Source organism: Pseudomyrmex gracilis, unplaced genomic scaffold (assembly GCF_002006095.1).
Source record: "Pseudomyrmex gracilis isolate BER0280 unplaced genomic scaffold, ASM200609v1 scaffold_0, whole genome shotgun sequence".
Taxonomy (NCBI): Eukaryota; Metazoa; Arthropoda; class Insecta; order Hymenoptera; family Formicidae; genus Pseudomyrmex; species Pseudomyrmex gracilis.
In genome coordinates this window covers 3,308,703-3,328,200 of record NW_018020584.1, presented here as the reverse complement: position 1 = coordinate 3,328,200, position 19,498 = coordinate 3,308,703, and the positions used below count along the sequence as shown (strand labels likewise).

The 19,498-nt window shown below is 43.5% G+C and overlaps 1 protein-coding gene across 3 annotated transcripts in view; it reads left to right on the top strand.

Moving 5' to 3' along the window:
• Positions 1-19,498, top strand: part of LOC109851707 (dystroglycan-like) — a 64,250-nt gene that overhangs the window by 40,842 nt on the left and 3,910 nt on the right. For 2 of the 3 annotated variants that reach the window (XM_020422052.1, XM_020422043.1), the window contains exons 2-9: positions 14,645-15,015; positions 15,914-16,126; positions 16,857-16,985; positions 17,063-17,188; positions 17,272-17,607; positions 17,709-17,786; positions 18,193-18,636; positions 18,928-19,478. In XM_020422052.1, coding sequence (XP_020277641.1) covers positions 14,692-15,015; positions 15,914-16,126; positions 16,857-16,985; positions 17,063-17,188; positions 17,272-17,607; positions 17,709-17,786; positions 18,193-18,636; positions 18,928-19,478 — 2,201 coding nt within the window. In that variant the 5' untranslated portion in view covers positions 14,645-14,691. The remainder of the gene's footprint in view (positions 1-14,644; positions 15,016-15,913; positions 16,127-16,856; positions 16,986-17,062; positions 17,189-17,271; positions 17,608-17,708; positions 17,787-18,192; positions 18,637-18,927; positions 19,479-19,498) is intronic. The other variant, XM_020422062.1, reaches the window with a different exon arrangement.

Sequence of the window (19,498 nt, the reverse complement as noted above, 5' to 3'; positions counted from 1 at the left end):
CCCTTCTCAATTTCACATCAGAAAAGGCAGAGAGAGAAGCGACGGAGTTAGCTCGAAAAAAATATACAAACAACCGATGTACACGCGCTGTGATATTTTTCTTTATGTTCTAACGTCAACTTTTTTCACTGTCAAACTTTCGGAAGTTGCACGCTGCTATCGTTTTACGCTTTGCAAAATATTTGATTTGTACTAACAACACTTTTTTCTGTCACATCGTGTGCGAAAACAAAAAAATTCAAATTTAATTTTTGTAAAAGCAAACGTTCGATATATTATCGAAAGCGTGCGGAGAGAAATAAATATTTTAACGTCTGCTTCGAACAGAACTCGATGCAATATCGAGTCTTTGCGCATTATAAGATAATACGTGTAACGCACACGTTGCTCAACAAAAACGATAAGGAATGCTACATGCACAGCCTCGACGATGATACTGTTCCATCGCTCTCGTGTATGAAAATTTCAACGTTTTTCTTCGTCGCGCGAGTTTCCTCTACGAGTGATCATATCAAATACGGTACTGTTTCTGAAACGCATATACGTATGACGATCGCGTCGTCCTACTTTTGCCCTTTCTATCTCTCTCTCTCTCTTTCTATCTCTTTCTCTCTGTGTTCACGCATGCATGTTTAAACGCTCTTATCTCTTCTCAGTGCATTCTCTTAGTGTATCATTTACTCCAATCGTGGCCCAGACAGAGGTGTCTCTTCGGTCATGGCACATTATACGTCCACATTTCACAGTTTTAATGATCATGAGCGAACTTTACGAGTTGAACTTTACGACAAAGAGTATTTACCTACTGTATCTACTTGCGGTGAGTTTACAAGCGGCGGCAAAGTTTACCGAAATATACTGTCGATGGCGATGACAACATCGTCAATAACGCGTCGTCGTATGCATTTTTGAACAAAAAATGGATATGTGTGCGAGAAAATGGGGTCATAGTGGTCTGGCAAACGATCAGCGACAAGCGTTCGGCGTCAATTTTGGCGTAGCTCGACGATGAACGACGGCAACAACGCGAGGTCGTTGCATCTCGGTCGCGCGTAATGCCTTCAACAACGATGCGATGCAGCAACGCCGTTTTCCGACGGGCATGCATGCCCGGGAGCGAATTTATTTTCGGGGATTGATGCAAACCGGCTGTGCGCGCGTCCAACACGTCACTTCTTCTTTGACTAACCGCAATATATACATGAGGTCATCGTCGTAGCAAGTAAAAACAACCACGGCTATATGCATGTGTCCAAGATGGAAGGTAAGACGGGATTGAGGCACGATTCAGGATGGGAGACGGATGAATCACGAAGGCCGAGAGGGTATGCGCAAAAGATATCGCGCTGAAGAAATTTCCCCGTAGGCAACCAATAATCGTGGCAAAATTATACGAAGATGACGATTCGGAAATAAATCGAGAAAAAAAACGTTCGCAAAAAAACGACAGCAGAGTTGAGTAAATTAAATAACATCGATTAAAATAGAAAAACAAATAAAAACACGTAAATTACAATCGTCTCGTTGCTTAATAAGATTTAATTTTAATTCTGTGGAGTTAATGCGATTTTTTTTTTTTTTCAACACCTAGTTCGTGGATGAAATTAACGCAGAAGTGACGGCTTCACGCAATCTCGTTACGGCATTACGCACGCAAGAATTAGCGAGTTCGCGACACTAATGCAAACGCGGCCGCCGCCGCCGTAGCCGCGAGCACGTCGAGCGTGTAACTGCATTTTAGATGGCACGGCTATATAATAACAGTGATTAAAGGAAAATCGTGGCTGAATTGTTAAATACGAGAAAGGAAGAGAACAGCTGAAACGTTCGCGTTATTGCATTATCTTGCTTCGAGGCACACGCCACGGAGAGACGTGCTTACTCTATTAATAGGTGGACGCGCGCTCTATTACTTTTGATTAAGTCTATTGCCAGGCCAACGGCATTACAGGATAATGCATTCCGCGCGAATTGCAGCGCACGCGTGCACCGAGAACGTTTGCAAACACACCATCCTCGTGTTTGCGTTACAGTTTTGTGCTTCATTCTTTTCCCGGAGTGGATAAATATTAGATTCGCAAACTTGTGTGTAACTTATCTCTATCGCGAAACACGCGGTTGTACGAATATTTCACATTTGAGATAGACAAGTTAAAAAGCAATTTTTTACATGTGTATAGTTTAATATTTCTATTTTTGTATTTTATATACAAATCTACTTTTTTTAATCTACTTAAGTTTTATTTAAAAAAACGAACTTCTCGAAAACGATACGAATTAAAGTAGACTTTAGAAGCTGCTGTTCACACTAAATATCATCCACCACTGTGTGACACATAGCTTTTAAGATCTACTTTAGTTTGGATTATTTAATTAATTATTATCTAGTTTAAATGTGGAAAAAATAGATAAAAGTTATATATATCATCGTTGCCACATAAGACATGTCGCGTCGACACGTTTGATATACGTGTCAAAGATATCTGTCAAAGTCACGTCAAACATCTAATATTACACAATCTAACCTAACGAATTGATTGTGAAGGATCGGTCGGGTCTCTCTCTTACGACGCAAATAAGATTACGTTCGTATGCGAGACCTAACCCTTCACGTACACGTAATCGCGACAGGAGGGTTACCTTCGGATCCCGCATGGAGGATGGGAAAGAAAAATCACTGACGACGAGCTATAAGGACTCCGACAAATGAGAAGGGACATCGGACGAGCCTGGGTAATCCTACGAGATAAAGAAAGTGCACGGTCTTCGAGAAAAAAAGAGACAGTCGTCCAAGCTTCTTTAAATATAGTCTTGTCCCTCGCAGCTATCCCGCATAAAATGGTACACAACGCACATCGAAAATGTTCGAAGCTGTGGGAACAAACGGGAGATGTGTTGGATGTGTTTTTTATTTGTATAAGAAAATCGACTTGCGATCGACGGTTTGTATTGACGGGGAACACGCGTGTTGATATCTGTCATCATTATAAGTTCCGACAACAAAATTATCTCGAACAAATGAGCTTCGCCGCGAGAGAGATGCGCTTTTTTTCTTTGAAAGTGCAAAGAATCGAGCAATTTCTATTTTTTGTTTTCGTTTCCTTTCTTTATGCATAAGATCTCAGTCGAGAGCCGTTCGTGAAAGCAGCGCATTAGCACATGTCGGGTTTCGGGTCGTCCCTCCGTCCAGTTTTTTTTTTCTTTTTTTTTTGCAGACGATTTGCATTAAGCCGGAGCGCTGTCTGCGAGCGCTCCAAGGAGGAAATCGAGTTTGTATCGCGCGACTACAGAGCCGCCGATCAAGCCTCCGCGGTCGGGGATTCCGAGAAGGAACAGTGCGGCCGTTTGTCCGCGATGGTGTGCCGGCCGATTGAACGGTAATTATGGCCCGCAGTAATTACGTTAATTGCATGACGCTCGAGAGGGTCGTTTGTTACGGCGCGCGGCGACGTATTCGCAAGGTTTAAGATCTGCGAGCGCGGTGGAACGCGCGGTGTAATGACGAGAATGACGATAATAGCACTCACACGGTGGCAAGAATGGAACTCCCGCAAAATGACAGGAATTAATATAGCGTCGGACGAAGTGCGCGCGTACACAACACGATTGCCGCCGGGTGCTAATTCTTGCCGGCACGCCAATCGTCGTTAATTAATGCGGCACGATACGTTGGAAACCGGAAAGTGCTCTATGATACCGCGACGGTAGTTGTAATTTCCGCGATAGCTACATAATGCCGTCGGACATGTACACATACATATATGTTTATTGGAGGGGCTTTCCAAACGAAAGCTATCCAAACGCACCATGGCCGCAAACCCACCATGTCGAACAACATCCCGCGGCTGTGTTATTCCACTAACTTAATAAATAAATCGCAGAGGGTCAACGTGGCGCGCCGTCGGTTCTATTCGATCAACGGGTATTCAAATATAGCGACGTTAATTTCATTCCGCGCGTCGCGTTTTGATCGACGAGGGACTCTTTTTAAACAGCTTTTTGAATTTTTTAACAGCGCGCGCGCACTTTTCATACGATTTTCGTGTCGATCAATGCACGCGCGCGCGTGTATGTGTTTGTAGTGACGAGTTAACGACAGGGTCCAGCTCTCTGCGCACACTCATTTGCGTGTGCGCAACGAATACTAATCGTCGCTGGCTAAATATGAATGACGTCACATCGCGAATTTAGCTCTCTCGTCGCAAATACGCAACGCCAAGACCCCCAAGGTATTTCATCGCGAGCGCTGTTTGTAAAATATAATTAATACGCGCGTTGCTTGTTTTTCATTAATTTCTGCAGACTGGTTAACAATATTTGATGTAATTTTTTTTTGCTCGATGATTACCTAAGGATTAATCCTCGAGTTCGCGCAAACATTCGACGCGTGCTCGACGGTGCGCAGCGCAACTGTTTGACTTATATTACGCGAGAAGGTAATACGCGCGAGAAATACAACGGAAAACACCAGGAACGAAAACGGAAAGAAATACAGCGGTGAAAATTGCGGCGAATAAAAAAAGTCTGGCACTAAGTGCCGAGCGCAACGCGAGGCTGAAACGCAGAGGGTGCGGGGAGAAACACGCGAAAACGAGCGGATCGAAGGGCTCGCGGAAAACGAACGACGATAGTGGTAGGCACCATTTCTCTCGTAAACTTAAGTCGCGCGCCGTTGAAGCATGAAACGGCGCATAAAAGAATGACGTTCTTCGCGACTCGCACAATGCTCCCCATTCACCAAGTTCACGCCGACGTTGTTATCACAATGCGCGGCCGAACCTTCACGATCTGCTAACTGGAGTTAAATCTTCAGAGCGCTGTTCTGCGTCGGTTATAAAACGAGCGCGAGAAACAACGAGCGATGACGCGCGCGCTCACACGTCGTTGAGCGCGCGCGGCACTTGAGACCGAAACGCAGCTTTTGGTTTTCTCCGAAGTTTCATCTTTTTTTTTTTTTTTAAATGAAATATGTCGGAAAAAAATATTGACGTTTCGAGCGAGATACAAAGAGTCTTTTGTTTTTGACACTATTTATTTTTATAAAAGTTGCTTGCGCTTTGATGCGCGATTTGAAGAAGAAGATACGCGTTTCCATCTGGAAGTTTCGCAGAAACGCGTATTTTTGCGATGAATCAGGGGAGACTCGCTGAGTGAAAGTTTCCCACGCGTAAGTGTGATTAACTGCGACAGATATTAAAAGCGAATACATATTGTGACCAACGGTGGTGCAAGAGAGTGTCGCGCGCGCGAAGCGACGCTCACATCGCCGTTATTGGTTTATGAATCACGGCGAAAGCACCTACGCGCGCGTAAGAAGGGATTGAGGCGTTAAATAAAACCGTATCCGTCTATTAATCTCTCGCCGGTTAATTACGACTCATAGAAGGCTCGTCTCGGGACTGTTCCGAGAGAGACATCGTGTTTTCGTGCGAGGGAAGTCGTGTGTTTCAGTTCCGTTATCGCACTCTTCAATCTGCACGTACACAAAAGCTCGCGGACCAGAACAAATATTTCTCTCCCTTCCAGCATAGAAAATAAAGCTGTGTGACATTTACCGCTGCACCGTGCCGCGCCGTTCGGGAAATTTGTTCGAACGACGATTCGTTTTTGTCTCCCCCGCTCGTCCACGGTGCAACGACCACGTGGCCAAACAATATCTCGCAATAGCGACCGGAGCGATGTTACACGTTTTAACTCGACAATATGTCCCGCGTTGTCGAATTTCTCGTTGAAGTTTTTTTTTTTTTTTTTTTGTTTTAACCTTTCGTTCTATCCGCGCCAGGGGCACACACCGTGAAGACTTCCGAATAGAGTCGTATTTTTGGTGAACACAAATAAAAGGAGAGGAGTAATTTTCCTCTTTGTTTTTTGTTGTTGTTTTATATATAGCGTCGATAAAACAACGTGGTATCTGTCAGACATTATTGCGACTTTTATTGCTCGCCGTAACGCGAGGTATGACCCGAACCCCGACGCATCGCGCGCCAAAGAACCGCGTGATTCGCCGGTTATTAAAACGCGAATGAGAAATCCGTGTTCCCAATTGTTCACTTCTAAAGAAACTTGTGATTATTGCGACATTTGTGATAATCGTCAATCAAAATTAAACATCGCTGAGCGAGATTACCGGGTTTGGGATCAAAGTTTAAAATAAAAAGCCGCGTTGGCTTCCTTTAATCTGACTTGCGTCAGTTCTCTTCTGATTAAAAATACAATCTACTTTTGTATTAAAGCGACTTCTTTCGTGTTATTTCACTTCTATTTCGTAAAGACGTCTGATTTATCTGCGCGCAACGCAGACAACTATCGCAATATTTCATCGTATGCACAACTGCAGATATAAACGATGATCCGAGCCTTATCCGTTGGCAGTTTATGACTCGCGAATTTGATGGAACGTTCCATTACATTTTGCCGAGTGCATATACAGCATGTTCTACTATCTCTATTCGTAGACACATTTAACGAAGCGGCTGCTATGCAGCGCAACGTTAAATTTGGTGAAACTTTGTGAGGAATATTCGAGCCTACGCTCGTTAAATTCGCAAATCTGACTCTATTCACGCGAAACTGAATGCTGTTATCAGTTATCTGTCATGGGAATCCGGCTAACACGGTTTTTGCGTATCGAAATTGAGATCTGAAGTTTCGATCGACGATATTTGTTTTCCGACAAATATCGATAGACATTTTTCGAAAATAGCGAGTTTATACAATGCGCGATCGTTTCGTTATACGAATGTGACGTCGATGTCTTGGTTTTAAGGAAAAAAGATACACGCAAGACACACATTGTGTACATTCAGAAATGTTCAAAAGTCACGCGTCTTTTTCACGTTTGAAAACACTTCAACTTGTACAAAGAACTCCATCTCGGGGATTAAAAGTCGTTCTTGAAAACGGGAAAAATTTCTTCAGAATTATTCTACGTTTGTCACGTTCGTCCGGTCTGCTCGTGAGATTGTTTTGCTCGTGTAATTTGCTCTCGTCAGCGCAGCAGAAGAGTTCTTCCACCCGCCGAAATCCCCCGGGGACTTCGATTCGCGCGAATATATGTAAATGCAGTCTGTCAATATCCGAGTTCACGACCAACCAGTTGGGAAAAGATATAGAAAGGCCGACCTTCTCTCTTTCGACTTTTACATTGACGTTTACATAGCGACAGACACAGACGGCGGCGGGGGCGGCGGCGGCAACGGCGACTATGATACCCGCCATGAGAAATTCATCGATGCCCGCAGATCGATTTTCATTTCGTCCGGCAAGTATTTTCGCTCTAAATATTGAAAAGCAGCTCAATATCCCCCGTGAAAGAATTCTGCAACGATTCAAGTGTGACCTGCGTCGCAACGCGACGAGAGCCACTCGAGAACAATTTCTACACAGGACGGGTCTTCGAGCGCTCATCTTTCTGATTTCTCATTACATTTCATCGTGTTTTAACACAAAAACAACAGTTTGTGGAAAATTTCTGTCGTATCTGTTTATTTTTGTTTTTATTTATCGCATCCTGCTTACACGTAACAATCGAAAAAAACACGATTAATGTGGTTATAAAATCATTTGTTTACGAATATTTGTTGCTTTTTGCGGCGCAATATTTGAAAACGTTGGCAAACACATGCTTGCCCTCGGCAATAATATAATTGTGCCTGTCGTAACGGCGCACACAATAACGAGTGTAATGAATTTTCGTTTCACGTGTTTAGAACGGAGCTGTAATAAAGCCTAAAGCCCGAAGAGAAACAACCGGGTTCTCTTACTTCCCGCACGCGCGCGTTGGTAGTGGGTTATTAATTTATTATTATGCCATGCAGGCGAGGTGCCGAATTTAGCCGGTCGAAGGGATGTCCGCTCACAGACCCGTCCGGTATATAGCTATCGCTCCACCCATTACGCTAGAGCACGCGATCGCTTTATTAACGGAACTTAATCGCCGGAGGAAACTTTTGCCGGAGAGCGCCTAAATAATCCTCTGCGAGTTGTTATATCGCGAAAAGATATCTGTCAGGATTTACCGGAAATGGCGGACGTTTCTTCGAATCGATAATGTCGTAACATCTAAAAAAAAAAAAAAAAACAAAAAACAAAAAATGTCATAACGACGCACGCGTTCACAACAATAACATTAATCTTGTCGCACATCTTTGGCGCACGTTCACATCTCTCGGTATTTGTATTGTGTATATGCAATTGTTCCAAAAACTAAAACTGGACTTTATGAACTATTTTGAATTTCCGCATTGCACATTCGGCATAATTGCGAGAATTTTTGCGAGTGGTTTTCCCTTAGAGTACTCTCATTGTTGCGCGCCGCGCGGACACAATGCCACTTCGTCGTATTATATTTTGCACTAAGCGGGTCGAGAGAGTACCGAATGGTTTTGCTTAGTCCCACGAGAGAGACAAGGAGTTAACTCTTGAGTTGTGTTTATGAAGCAGGTTAAGCACGACTACGGGGGGCTTTAATTAAATCCACTTATGATTTAATTTATCCGTTGATCCCCTATATACATATGCGCGACGGTGGATCCCTTAACAATTTTTTTTATTGATTCGCGAATTACACAATGCCGAGATTGAAATACTTGGACTTTCCACTTGTCCTTTGTATGATATTTACATTTTGCTCGGACGAGATTTAAGAGCGTTATTTACGAAACTACTTGCTCCAGATATTGCCGTGGGATTCGCATTTAAGCTTCCGTGACCCCGGAGTCGAAAAAATGGTCGGTCAACTTGAAAGTACAGAAGTGCTTCTCTTACTTTATGAGGTCAACGGTTTTTCCGCCTTACCCCATTTTCATCGCGATACCCGCGAGTAGCGGAGAGTCGCTAACTTTTACCAAAGCCATTTTCTCTCTGCGCGCGAAAGATTTTGTTTAGCTTAAGTTTCCGCATTCCCGCGAGACTTCAGTTCTCTCTTTTTCATCTTCCTTCAGTCTTTTGAGAGAGTGAGGCGTCGTTGGTGTTCCGCATCGCCGATCTCGCGATAAGATGCCATTGTCGCACAAATACTTAACTCTTCAGTGCCAGATATGGGTCTCTCCGAGATCCACCCAAAAGTTTTAGACCAGTATCTCTACTAGGTATTAATTTAGCGCGACATCCGAAGGTCACGAAAAAAAACTTTAGGGCTTTAGATAATGGTAGAAATCGTTGACAGCGTCCTTCGTTTAATAGCTTTGCGAAGTTTGAATTTTGAACTGCGACAAAGATCTGAGAGACCCAAGTCTGGACAAGACGTAGGTCATTTTTTGTGTCTGCCATTGAAGGGTTAAATATACGACGTTATTTAAATGTGAAAATAATTCGCAATGTTTACGACGTCTAACGCTTTTATTAAAAATTCACGCGTGTGCCGCAAACATTCCCTTACTTGCATATTTAATCCATCGCGCGCAAACGATTTTATATTTGCTCCGTTTATACATCAGACAGCGTAATTAAGATCGTTTCCGTCACATATACGGTGTATATTGTACACATTAAGCAAGCGACAGTATCGAGTTACTTCTCTTTGCCAAGAAGCTCGTGCCACCGCGATAGGAGCGTTTTGTTCACGCTGCGTACGCAAATATTTATCGTGAAACTGAAGCGCTCGCTCATTCGCGCTGAATTAGCGAAAAAGAATTCGAAATCTGCTGCGCACAGGTAACAGGGTACATGCCCGTTTTCTGGACGCGCTTAAATGATATATACGCGCCGTGGAATCGCACGCATGAAGTAATGAGGAAGAATGTACATTTTTATCGTATATTATGATAATTTCCATTAGTTTCTCCCTCTCTCTCTCTCTCTTTTTCTATAATAAACTAAGCTTATTTTGCACGAGTGATTTTTCTGAAATAAGCGCGTGTTGATTCACGCAACATTGTAGTTAGGACTTTTCAGCACGTGGTTAACACTAAAACAGGATGTTGTTTTCAACATCGAGTCAAAGGAGGGAGAGACGTAAAGGCGTCTTTTGCTCCTATTTCTGAGACCACCGCAGCAGCAGCAGCGGCGGCGGCAGCATCTGGTAGTAGAATAAAGGCTGTGTAAACGTTGCCGCTTGTGTACACGAGAGACACGAAAAGCGGTTATCACGACGAAACTCGAGATTCCCGAAACTCGTTTAGAAGAGTAAGTCTCTCCTTCTCTCTCTAGTCAATGTTATTATCATTTTGCGACGCGAATTTCTTGAAGAGAAAGAGAAGAACAGAGAGATATTTGAGAAATATCATTACGCACTGTGTGTATTACATTGATACGAAATCGAATCGCGCCGGCTCATGACGATGTTAAGGCATTACGCAACGTATAGTGTGTTGCTAACGGATGTGTGATACGATATCTATAATTAGAACGCCCGCTACTGTGAGCATATCGATGCTCTTCTCGCATACCATTATTCCGCGCTGAGCAAGGCCGTCGTCAATATTCTCGTCGATAATTTTTATAGCGTCTATTATTATTGCGGATAAGTTCTCATTTGCAGAAAAATCAAAGATTTCTTCTTTCTCTCTCTCTCTCTCTCTCTCTCTTTCTCTCTCTATGGAAGAGAGTTTCAGACTGGTTTTTTCTCACGGCGATACCTGTGCGGTGGCGAAGAAGAATTTTTTTTCGATTTAACGTTCGTTCGAGAGATACCATGGAGAATCCGAGGCAAGAAAGAAAGAAAATTCAACGTAGTAGCGGTGCCGCAGTGTCGCTTTAAATTTAAATCACAAGACAACAGAGATGATACGACGTTTCTGACGGTTTTTTTTTTTTTTTTTTTTTTTTTTTTTTTTTTTTTTTTTTTTTTTATTATTATTATTTTATTTTATTTCAGTCTCGATACACAGACGCGACGCGATCATTGTTTAAATTTCTAGAATAATTGTCGACGTAAAGTAAGCTGCAAAGTTCTCTGTGTTTTTTGGACTTTTCATAGTGTGTGTATCGGTCTCAGTAAAAAAAAAGAAAAAAAAGTAATATACATGGGAATACGTAACACACAATTGTTATCGCATTGTTACTTTGCTTTTGTCCACGTTAAAACATTCTCTGGAATGCTTTCCGTATCATTTTGTTTTTTGCAAAAGGTGACCGGCTTCTCTTATTTGCTCAGAATATTCACGTTTCCATTTCCGTCATTACTCCGGCGTTACTTGCGTAGGATGATATCGATTAATCTACTTATAAGGTCACCGACTCGAAAGATGCCTCGAGCAGTTTTCAAGAAGAAGAAAAATTACGTGCGATGATGCTATCAATGAACTTAACGACAATCTTATGAATGAACTTTAACGGTAAAATGGATTATCGCGCTATTTAAAATACTTCGCTTTTTTTTCTTTTTCAAGAAAATGTTACGTCGTGGACATGTCGCTTCGATTACCGTGAAAGGTCGTAGATTTACGGTGAACTTGTTGTTACGGTCAAATCGACACGTGCGCATTCAGTTGCCTCTCAACGAAAGGCGCGATATTCGATGTGCGATTTTTCACGCTGATCGTCACTGCATTCCCGAGACCGTGAAGAACCGCGCGCGTGTGTGTGCGTATCGATTTATTCCCTTATGCGCTTCCGTTCGGCAACTACGAGTCAGTCGGACACGACCAGCTGTTTTTGTATTCCTCTCGTGTCTCCCAGCAACGGCGACGCGCACCTGAGTGTACAGTGCGGAGCACCATATCGTGCGCCGTGAGGAGAAGTAGTTCTCCTCCGGCTGCCTCCTACTAGCACGCGCCAGCGACCTGAGATTTAATCCATATGTACCGGCACGGTTACCGATGACACATACCGACGCGGTTACCAATAATACCGACAGCCATATGGTACCATAAAATTATCGCAAACATTGAAAAGAGTAACTGCATTGAAAATGACTTTAATAATTTATNGTATTATTGGTAACCGCGTCGGTATGTGTCATCGGTAACCGTGCCGGTACATATGGATTAAATCTCGGGTCGCTGGCGCGTGCTAGTAGGAGGCAGCTGGAGGAGAACTACTTCTCCTCACGGCGCACGATATGGTGCTCCGCACTGTACACCCTCTGTGCCGCAACGACTCGAGGCAAGGTCTCGAGCGCGCACGATGCTAGCGCGATAAACTACTGCGTGAATGGAGGAACGATTAAGCGAAGAGACGGGATGCGCGTGTGTTCGAATGTCAAGGTATGCGCGAAGAGAGCGTTGTATATCGAACGATGTTTTTTCATGCAGGTTTTATTACGGGTTTTGTTATTTATACGTACTCGTTTTTATCGAATTGGGAGATAAAAAGAGTAATTACAATAATTTGACTTTTCCGCGGAACATGATTAAAGAGAAAAAGAGAGAAAAGAAAAGAGAAAATAAACTATGTGTAATTTTCTTTTATTTCAATATTGTGTGCTCTCTAACCCGAGCATTTACTCTCAGAAGTGCCAGAGAGAGAGAGAGAGAGAGAAAGAGAAACGGAAATTACATCGCGCACTCGCTGGACAATCACAGAGCTCGTCGTCGACAATCGGAACAATCGACGTGGCGATATTCGATCGTTAAGCTTTGATAAATACTCGCTCCCTGTTATTCCACGTTGGTATTGCGGCTGTGAAATTGTATTATGGCCGGCTCGCGGGGGCGGAGGAGTGAAATTTGCGACGGAAGCGAGGATGATACGGACGCGTGCGAGAGAGCGATATCGTTCTGAAATCTCGATTGTGAATGAATGTGTGTTCTCACATTTCGCGAACATTAGAACTGTTTGTTTGCTCATCGCGTAATTTCCAATCTACAATCGCGTAAGGTTATACGCGTCGGTGTTCACGCCGTCGCGTTGTCCTCTAAAAAAATCGTGACACGTCGTGTGACATCATCGTGACGACTCGATATTCGTGTCACGGCTGTTCCTTCGGATGCGCGCGACTATGAAGAAAAAGTCGGGTTGTTAAATAAATAATTCATTGTCACATACGCGGAACAGCTTAGCGAATTCACTGTTCAATTTAGTGGAGCAAACTTTTGAAAATTATTATAAAATTATGACGTGAATACTATGTTTATACAAAGATGTGTATGTGTGTGTGTGTGTGTCATAACAGTCGTTTTTCCCGCAAGTTGTATAATGAGTTCATTGCTATATCCAGCTTCGTGTGAGAACACATGTAAATGTCCCGGGGCATAAACTCAATTGTCTACACCCACCCGAGTTAGCCTTCGCGGTCCGTTGACCGTCTTCGCAGTCGCCCGGAGATGGGTCTAGCGTATCGCATTGTCCTCGTTTTCATCAGCGCGATTAATCCGCGACCCAACTCATATGGAACGTGACCGAGCGCCGCGTTCAGATCGAGCGTGACCGCGCGCACGTTCTCCGAGTTCTTGAAATCGACGTCGTTGCAATCACCTCGTTCGTATCTTCGAGGAGAGCAAGAAATACGACTCGACGATCCTTCATTAAACTTTGATTTCAATTTCCCGTGGGGGTTTATTGGATGCTAAAAATACAACTCTCACGTTTCGATTTGTTCCGCGACATCGGTTCGCACAGATGTTGCGAGAATACGCGCGTTAAACTCGCAATCTCGCTGTCATTATCGTAACGATCCAATTTCGAGAAATGTTTCGAAAATATCAGGTGATACGCGAGAGCGACGCAAAGCGCAGTTTCTTCGCGCGATTGGATTCGCAGGATGGTGCTCGTTGTTCGATTAATTCGCGCCCGATTTGTTTCGCGACACGATGACGCAATTGGAAAGAAATCGATCGCGACGCGCGATTGCGCGTGAATTATTCCGGAATCGTGAAACATTTTCGACAGATGTTATCGTCAAACTGAAAACGAATGAGTCGTTCGTGATCGAAATATCGTGTGTGCTTAGAGCGAGAGAGGAATATTGGCGTTTCGATGAAACCGAATCCCCCTCCTGGTTTAACAGTTTGTTAGTTTGCGAAAGAGCAAAACAAGCGCGGTGATGTTGGCTTAACTGTCGGCTCCTCATTGTCCGCGACCGCGCGTCCAATTAATGAAACTGTGTGCTCGACGAAAAACGAGCAATAAAGGAAAATAAAAATAGAAAGCGTTTTATTGGCATTTATTATTGTGTATTATTGGGGGGGTGCATGCGCGTTCGCTTCTCGTTCCTGTGACTGACGAAAATGTTCCATTGATCTCACAGCTGAACCAGACTCATCGGCCAGACACATGGCACAAATAGCAACAATTTATCAGCTGCTGTCTGGCTCATTGATCATGCGAATGTGTGCTTTAATATAATTTCACTCGATTACGTTTGATCATGTTGTATGTCACATCTCTTCTTAAATTCTTCACATTTGTTCTATTGTAAAAAAACAAGTGCTTGGAAAAATATCACAACTTTTCAGTTTTAATAAAACTTAAAAGCAAATAAGTTTGAAAATAAAATAATAGTGGACATTTCACCAAAAAAAACGAAAACGAGAGCGGGTATTATATATTAGATTATTATAGAGTCATACATTCGGTCTCTCTTCCGACGAATAAATATAAAATCCCGAATCCGCGTTCGATCGTCTTTTATATAAGTTAGCACGTGTCCTCATTTCAACCATCGAAACCTCACATCGCAATTAATCGTTTTAATTCTTACGGCACGCGTTCGATCGTTATCTCGGCAGTGGCGATAAAACGAACGTGACTCGACCTGTTGCAGGAGTAGCAGTATGGTATGATACCACTGGCTGAGAATTCCCCCGAAACATGAAGAAGCATCCTCACATCCTCGCGTGCGTCCTCTTCCTGCTGCCTGTGATATTAGGCCTCAGCCTGCAGGAAGACGACTTGGTCTTCGACGATGCCGGCGAGGAGAACGACAACGACAAGATGCCCGCCGGCCCCAGTCTGTTGAATCATCACACGAGTCGCGGTCGGTCCGATCACGAGCACGGATCCAGAAACGGATGGAGACACTCTTCTCGCGTCGAGAGAGCATGGGGTGTTCCGGACGCCGTCGTCCCGATTGGCCACGTTTTTAAGATGAAAATACCGCGCCAGGCTTTTTCGGGAAACGTCGATTTTTACGAGGTAAGTCCGAACGACTCACATCTCGTTTTTCCAGATCTTCGGTCTCCGAGACCAATCGCAAGATTTTCTCGCCGTAGTAGTTTCTTGCATTATGTAAGAGCACAATTTCCTGATGAAAAAGATACGTCGCAACTCATTCGGATTTTATCTCAAGTTTCTCTCCTGTGGACAGGTTTTCCATTAATTTTCACTTTCGAATCGGTAGACACACACGGGAAAGAATATTCTCAATCGAGTACAACCGCGTGGAAAATTTCTAAAAAAATGATCGAATTGCATTTGTCTTGAAAACGTTTTATACAAAAAATTTTTATGAGAAAAATCACAAAACGCTTTCTCTCTGAGCTTCGCTGAAGCACACTGTATTATATTACCCACTTACCTATATTCGTACAAAACATTAAGTCACATCCGAAACTTGGGTCGACTTTTAAAAGCGTCTCCGGCATCTTCGTACTTATCGTAATACCGTCAAGTATCACCTGCCCCCTTTTCTCCTCCCCGGTGTCCGCTGCTCTTGAGCGCTATTGATTCGCTTGTACTCACATCTGTCATTTTCTTCTCTCTCTCGAGCTCTACCGACGACGTCTCTTGTTGAATCCATATTTGCGATTCAATTTGCTCCCCGCAGCTCAGTGAAATCTCACGACCGGAAATCCTTCTTAGGTTGAATGGCTCTAGTCTTCCCTTTGTCCTCGAAATTATTCGAGATACGGGCGCGCTTGTTCCATTCGTGTGAAGCCGATTTAAAAGTTCCCATGGTCAACGACACCAATAAAAAAAATAGAAAAAAAGTAAGGAAGAAAGAACCACGCGCGAATAGTTATCTTTGCGGTATAAATAGCAAAGAGAGAATTATATTATTATAAAAGTACGCGCCAAAATTATTATCTTGTAGATTCAAGAGGCCGTTAGTCACGCTCGTTTTCCGCGATGGATGCACTGGGACGACGCGGCGTTCACTCTCATGGGTGTTCCGTCGAAAAAAGACGTGGGCACTTATCATTTGAGCATCACGGCCGTCGGCAAGCACGGCGATACCGCGAGGGATCAGTTCGTCGTGGAAGTTATACCCGAGAAACAGGAGGAAGTGAAACACAAGGACGGCGGGGTGAGTTGTGTGTAGCGCGAAAACGTTAACCCCTTCCGTAACGAGAACGCGAACAACGTGAGAGAATCGTTAGCAGCGAAAACGTTCCGCTGGCATCGTTTCAAGTTTCTTATCCAAGTCGAACAACAGGTCTCCGCCGCTACGTGTCTTCCATTCACTAATAGATGGCCTAACTCATAGATAGAAACGTAGATAAGACGAACTTTTGTGTGTAACATGTATTTTGTAAAAAAAAAAAACCATGCTTGAAATCTACCGACAAGGGATATTTCCGTGCAATCGAGATTCTGGTGCGTGACTTTTGCGACGTTGTGATGAAATGAAATCGAAAAAAACGCGGTGTTTGACTTACGAGCGCGAGCGAAAAATATCTGAGCTCGTAATTTAGTCGCGCGGAATAAAAAACACGTTTGATAAATGCGCGTGGCGGAATTTAGAACAGTTTCTGTGGCGCGGCGACATAAATCTGTCGAAACACAGTGTGTATTGCAATCGCATCGCCGCGATGTGTGTTTAAATGTCATAAAGAAATTACGCAGACGCGAACTGATTGACGCCAATTGATATTACTGTGTACACATGCGTCGCATGATGCACACAGTTAGTTTGAGAATTGCACATATCGCGGCGATAGCTATTTAGTTGGACGACCTCGATCTTTTGAAATTTCGCGTGCTGCCGGCTTTGAATAAAAGCGCAACTGGTGGAAATAGAACGATTTCAATTTTAGACTCATTGCGACGACGGAGAGGAGCAAACGATTCTCACGATTTTGTTGAATGCGCGACTGGAGCAACTGTCGCCCAACGTCAGAGTGGATGCCATCGAAAATCTCGCGGGATTTCTCGGAATGCACACGGTATTTAATCGTTGCAGTGTTTATAATTTCTCTGCGTGACTGTATCGCGCAATAATTTATCTTCGTGTATTCTTTAGAGCGCGTTTTCGATGCATTCTCATAACGTTAAGGATGCTACGAGTGCTTCTTGGTTTCTGAGCGGGCCTGGGAACGCCAGGCATCACAAATACAAAGACAATCACGTGACTTCTATCCAGTGGCAGGTGAGAAAGAGACAGAGATTTCGATGATGATTTTAATTTCGCGAGTCTTGTAAGAAGAAAATTGGACCTATCCATATACGCAGGTCGGGTGTGAGGATCACTTGTGGAAGTACCAGGAACAATTGGTGAAGCAGTTGCGGGAACAAGCGAAGGATGGTACACTGGCAGAAGTTCTGCAGTTACCTGTGATATCATGGCACGTGAAAACAGACTCGAATCCCGTTTTAAGGAATAGGCGAGAAACTGGTTCCGGCGATTGGGGCGATGTAGATGACGATTATGGTTACGACGAATATGAAGAAAATTACGACGATGAGGAAGACGAAGAAACCGACGACAACAACGAGCAAGTGCAACCGACTTTCATGCCAGAACATCCGCACAGACATCATCACGGAGAAGAGACGATTAATTGGAACGTGAGTTATGCGGCAAGAATTTTTAATAAGTCTTGCTCGAGAAAAGAATGAGTACGAATAAAATAATCTGTATGTCTGCGTTGTTTTTGTTTGTTTTTTAGAAGGAAAACTTTGACGAGAAAGAGATAGTACCGAGAATGAGTCAAAGCGAATTAGAGAATAAAACAACTTCGTCTACGGTAAGTATTTTTTTTCAAGAAAAATAAAACGCAGCTGCGTGATTCTTTTCGTTTAATCGACCATTTATCTTCGGAATATCACGACCCTATTGCGGTATTCGTTGAAATTCTTATATTTCTGTGCTCTTCATTCGCCACGCCATATCGCTTACGGGGGAATCGCAAAAGTTTAGAATAGGTACTGGGATATAATTGTCATGCTGGCCTATTTCATTTTCGCAAATTGTATATGTCCGTAAAGATCCTACACGTTGTAAAGAATGTGCTGTACAGATTGCGTCGCGAAAAATCCTCGCAAACGAAAGCCTGATACCTCGTTTCTCTACTTGTACATTTTCGTCCCTATTGAACGTAACTAACCACTCGTTTCTCGTGCCATACATCGCAACTACTAACGATTTCGCAGACAACTACTGAACTTACATCACCACCACCATCAACAACTACAAGCACCTCTACTACTCCCACGACGACAACTACAACCACCACTCAAGCCGCGCCAACGACTGTAACTACTACTAGTAGCACCACAACGACTACCACATCAGCCGATATAACAACAACAACAACAACAACAACAACAAGTAGTCTCACCACCGCTGTAGCTCCATCGATAGAATCCCCGAGATCGGAGGTTACGGATGAGGAGACGTCGACGGAGAAAGCGAAACATGTGGAACACGTCGAACCCATTACCATTTTACCGACCATTGTTCCTTCAGACATTACCACGACTTCTCTTCCCATAACCACCTTACCACCTTTTAGCACAGCGGCCACCCAGACTAGCGAATCCGACAGAATTGAGACGGAGATTGTCGCCGGTACAATTAACGTTACGACGGAAGAGGTAATGCTTACGTGCTTTAGCGCTTTTCTCATTTGTATAATAGTTCACGCCGCTGTACACACCAACTTCCTCATACGTATATCGTGCCGAGTTGTCCTTCTGTTGCTTCATCGAGATAAATTTAATGTTATTTTATTGATAAGAACGTCTCGTCTGTTGTTAACAAGACGAGTTAATAGCGGCTTACACATTTCTGTAACTGTACAAAAAAATTTCTCTTTCTATTTCTCAAGTTTTTTGCTGCGATGATCGTTCTATGTTTTGATACGCAAAATCTTTATTCTCACCTAGCCGGATCAAAGCACAACTTTGATGAGAGAACCAACAACTGTACCAACATCGAACGTTGTCGTAGACGTTAACACTACCATTTCGCCTGCAGTAACGAATACCGTTTTCCTCACGCCTGTAATCGCAGCGAATGATACAACTACAACAAGCGCGATATCGTCAACATCCGATCTTCGCACGACGTTGAGCACGACACCGTTGATTAATACCACAACCACTACAACAACCACCACTACACCAGCTTCCACTACCACTACCACTACCACTACCACTACTACTACTCCAGCTCCGACGACGATCACAACATCTCAGGTTACTGAAAGTATTGAATACGGCCAGACTAACTTCCCGCCGAGACGTGACAAGAGATTAAAAAAAATAGCCGTGACTGCTGGTAAAACGTTGAGTTATGTCATACCAGTCAACACCTTCTCTGATCTTGAAGACGGTGATACAAGGAATCTGAAGCTGAGCTTGTATTTGGAAGATGCACCACTCAAGACAAATCACTGGCTTCAGTTCAATCAACGTACTCAAGAAGTTTACGGACTGTAAGAACAATGTTTCTTTG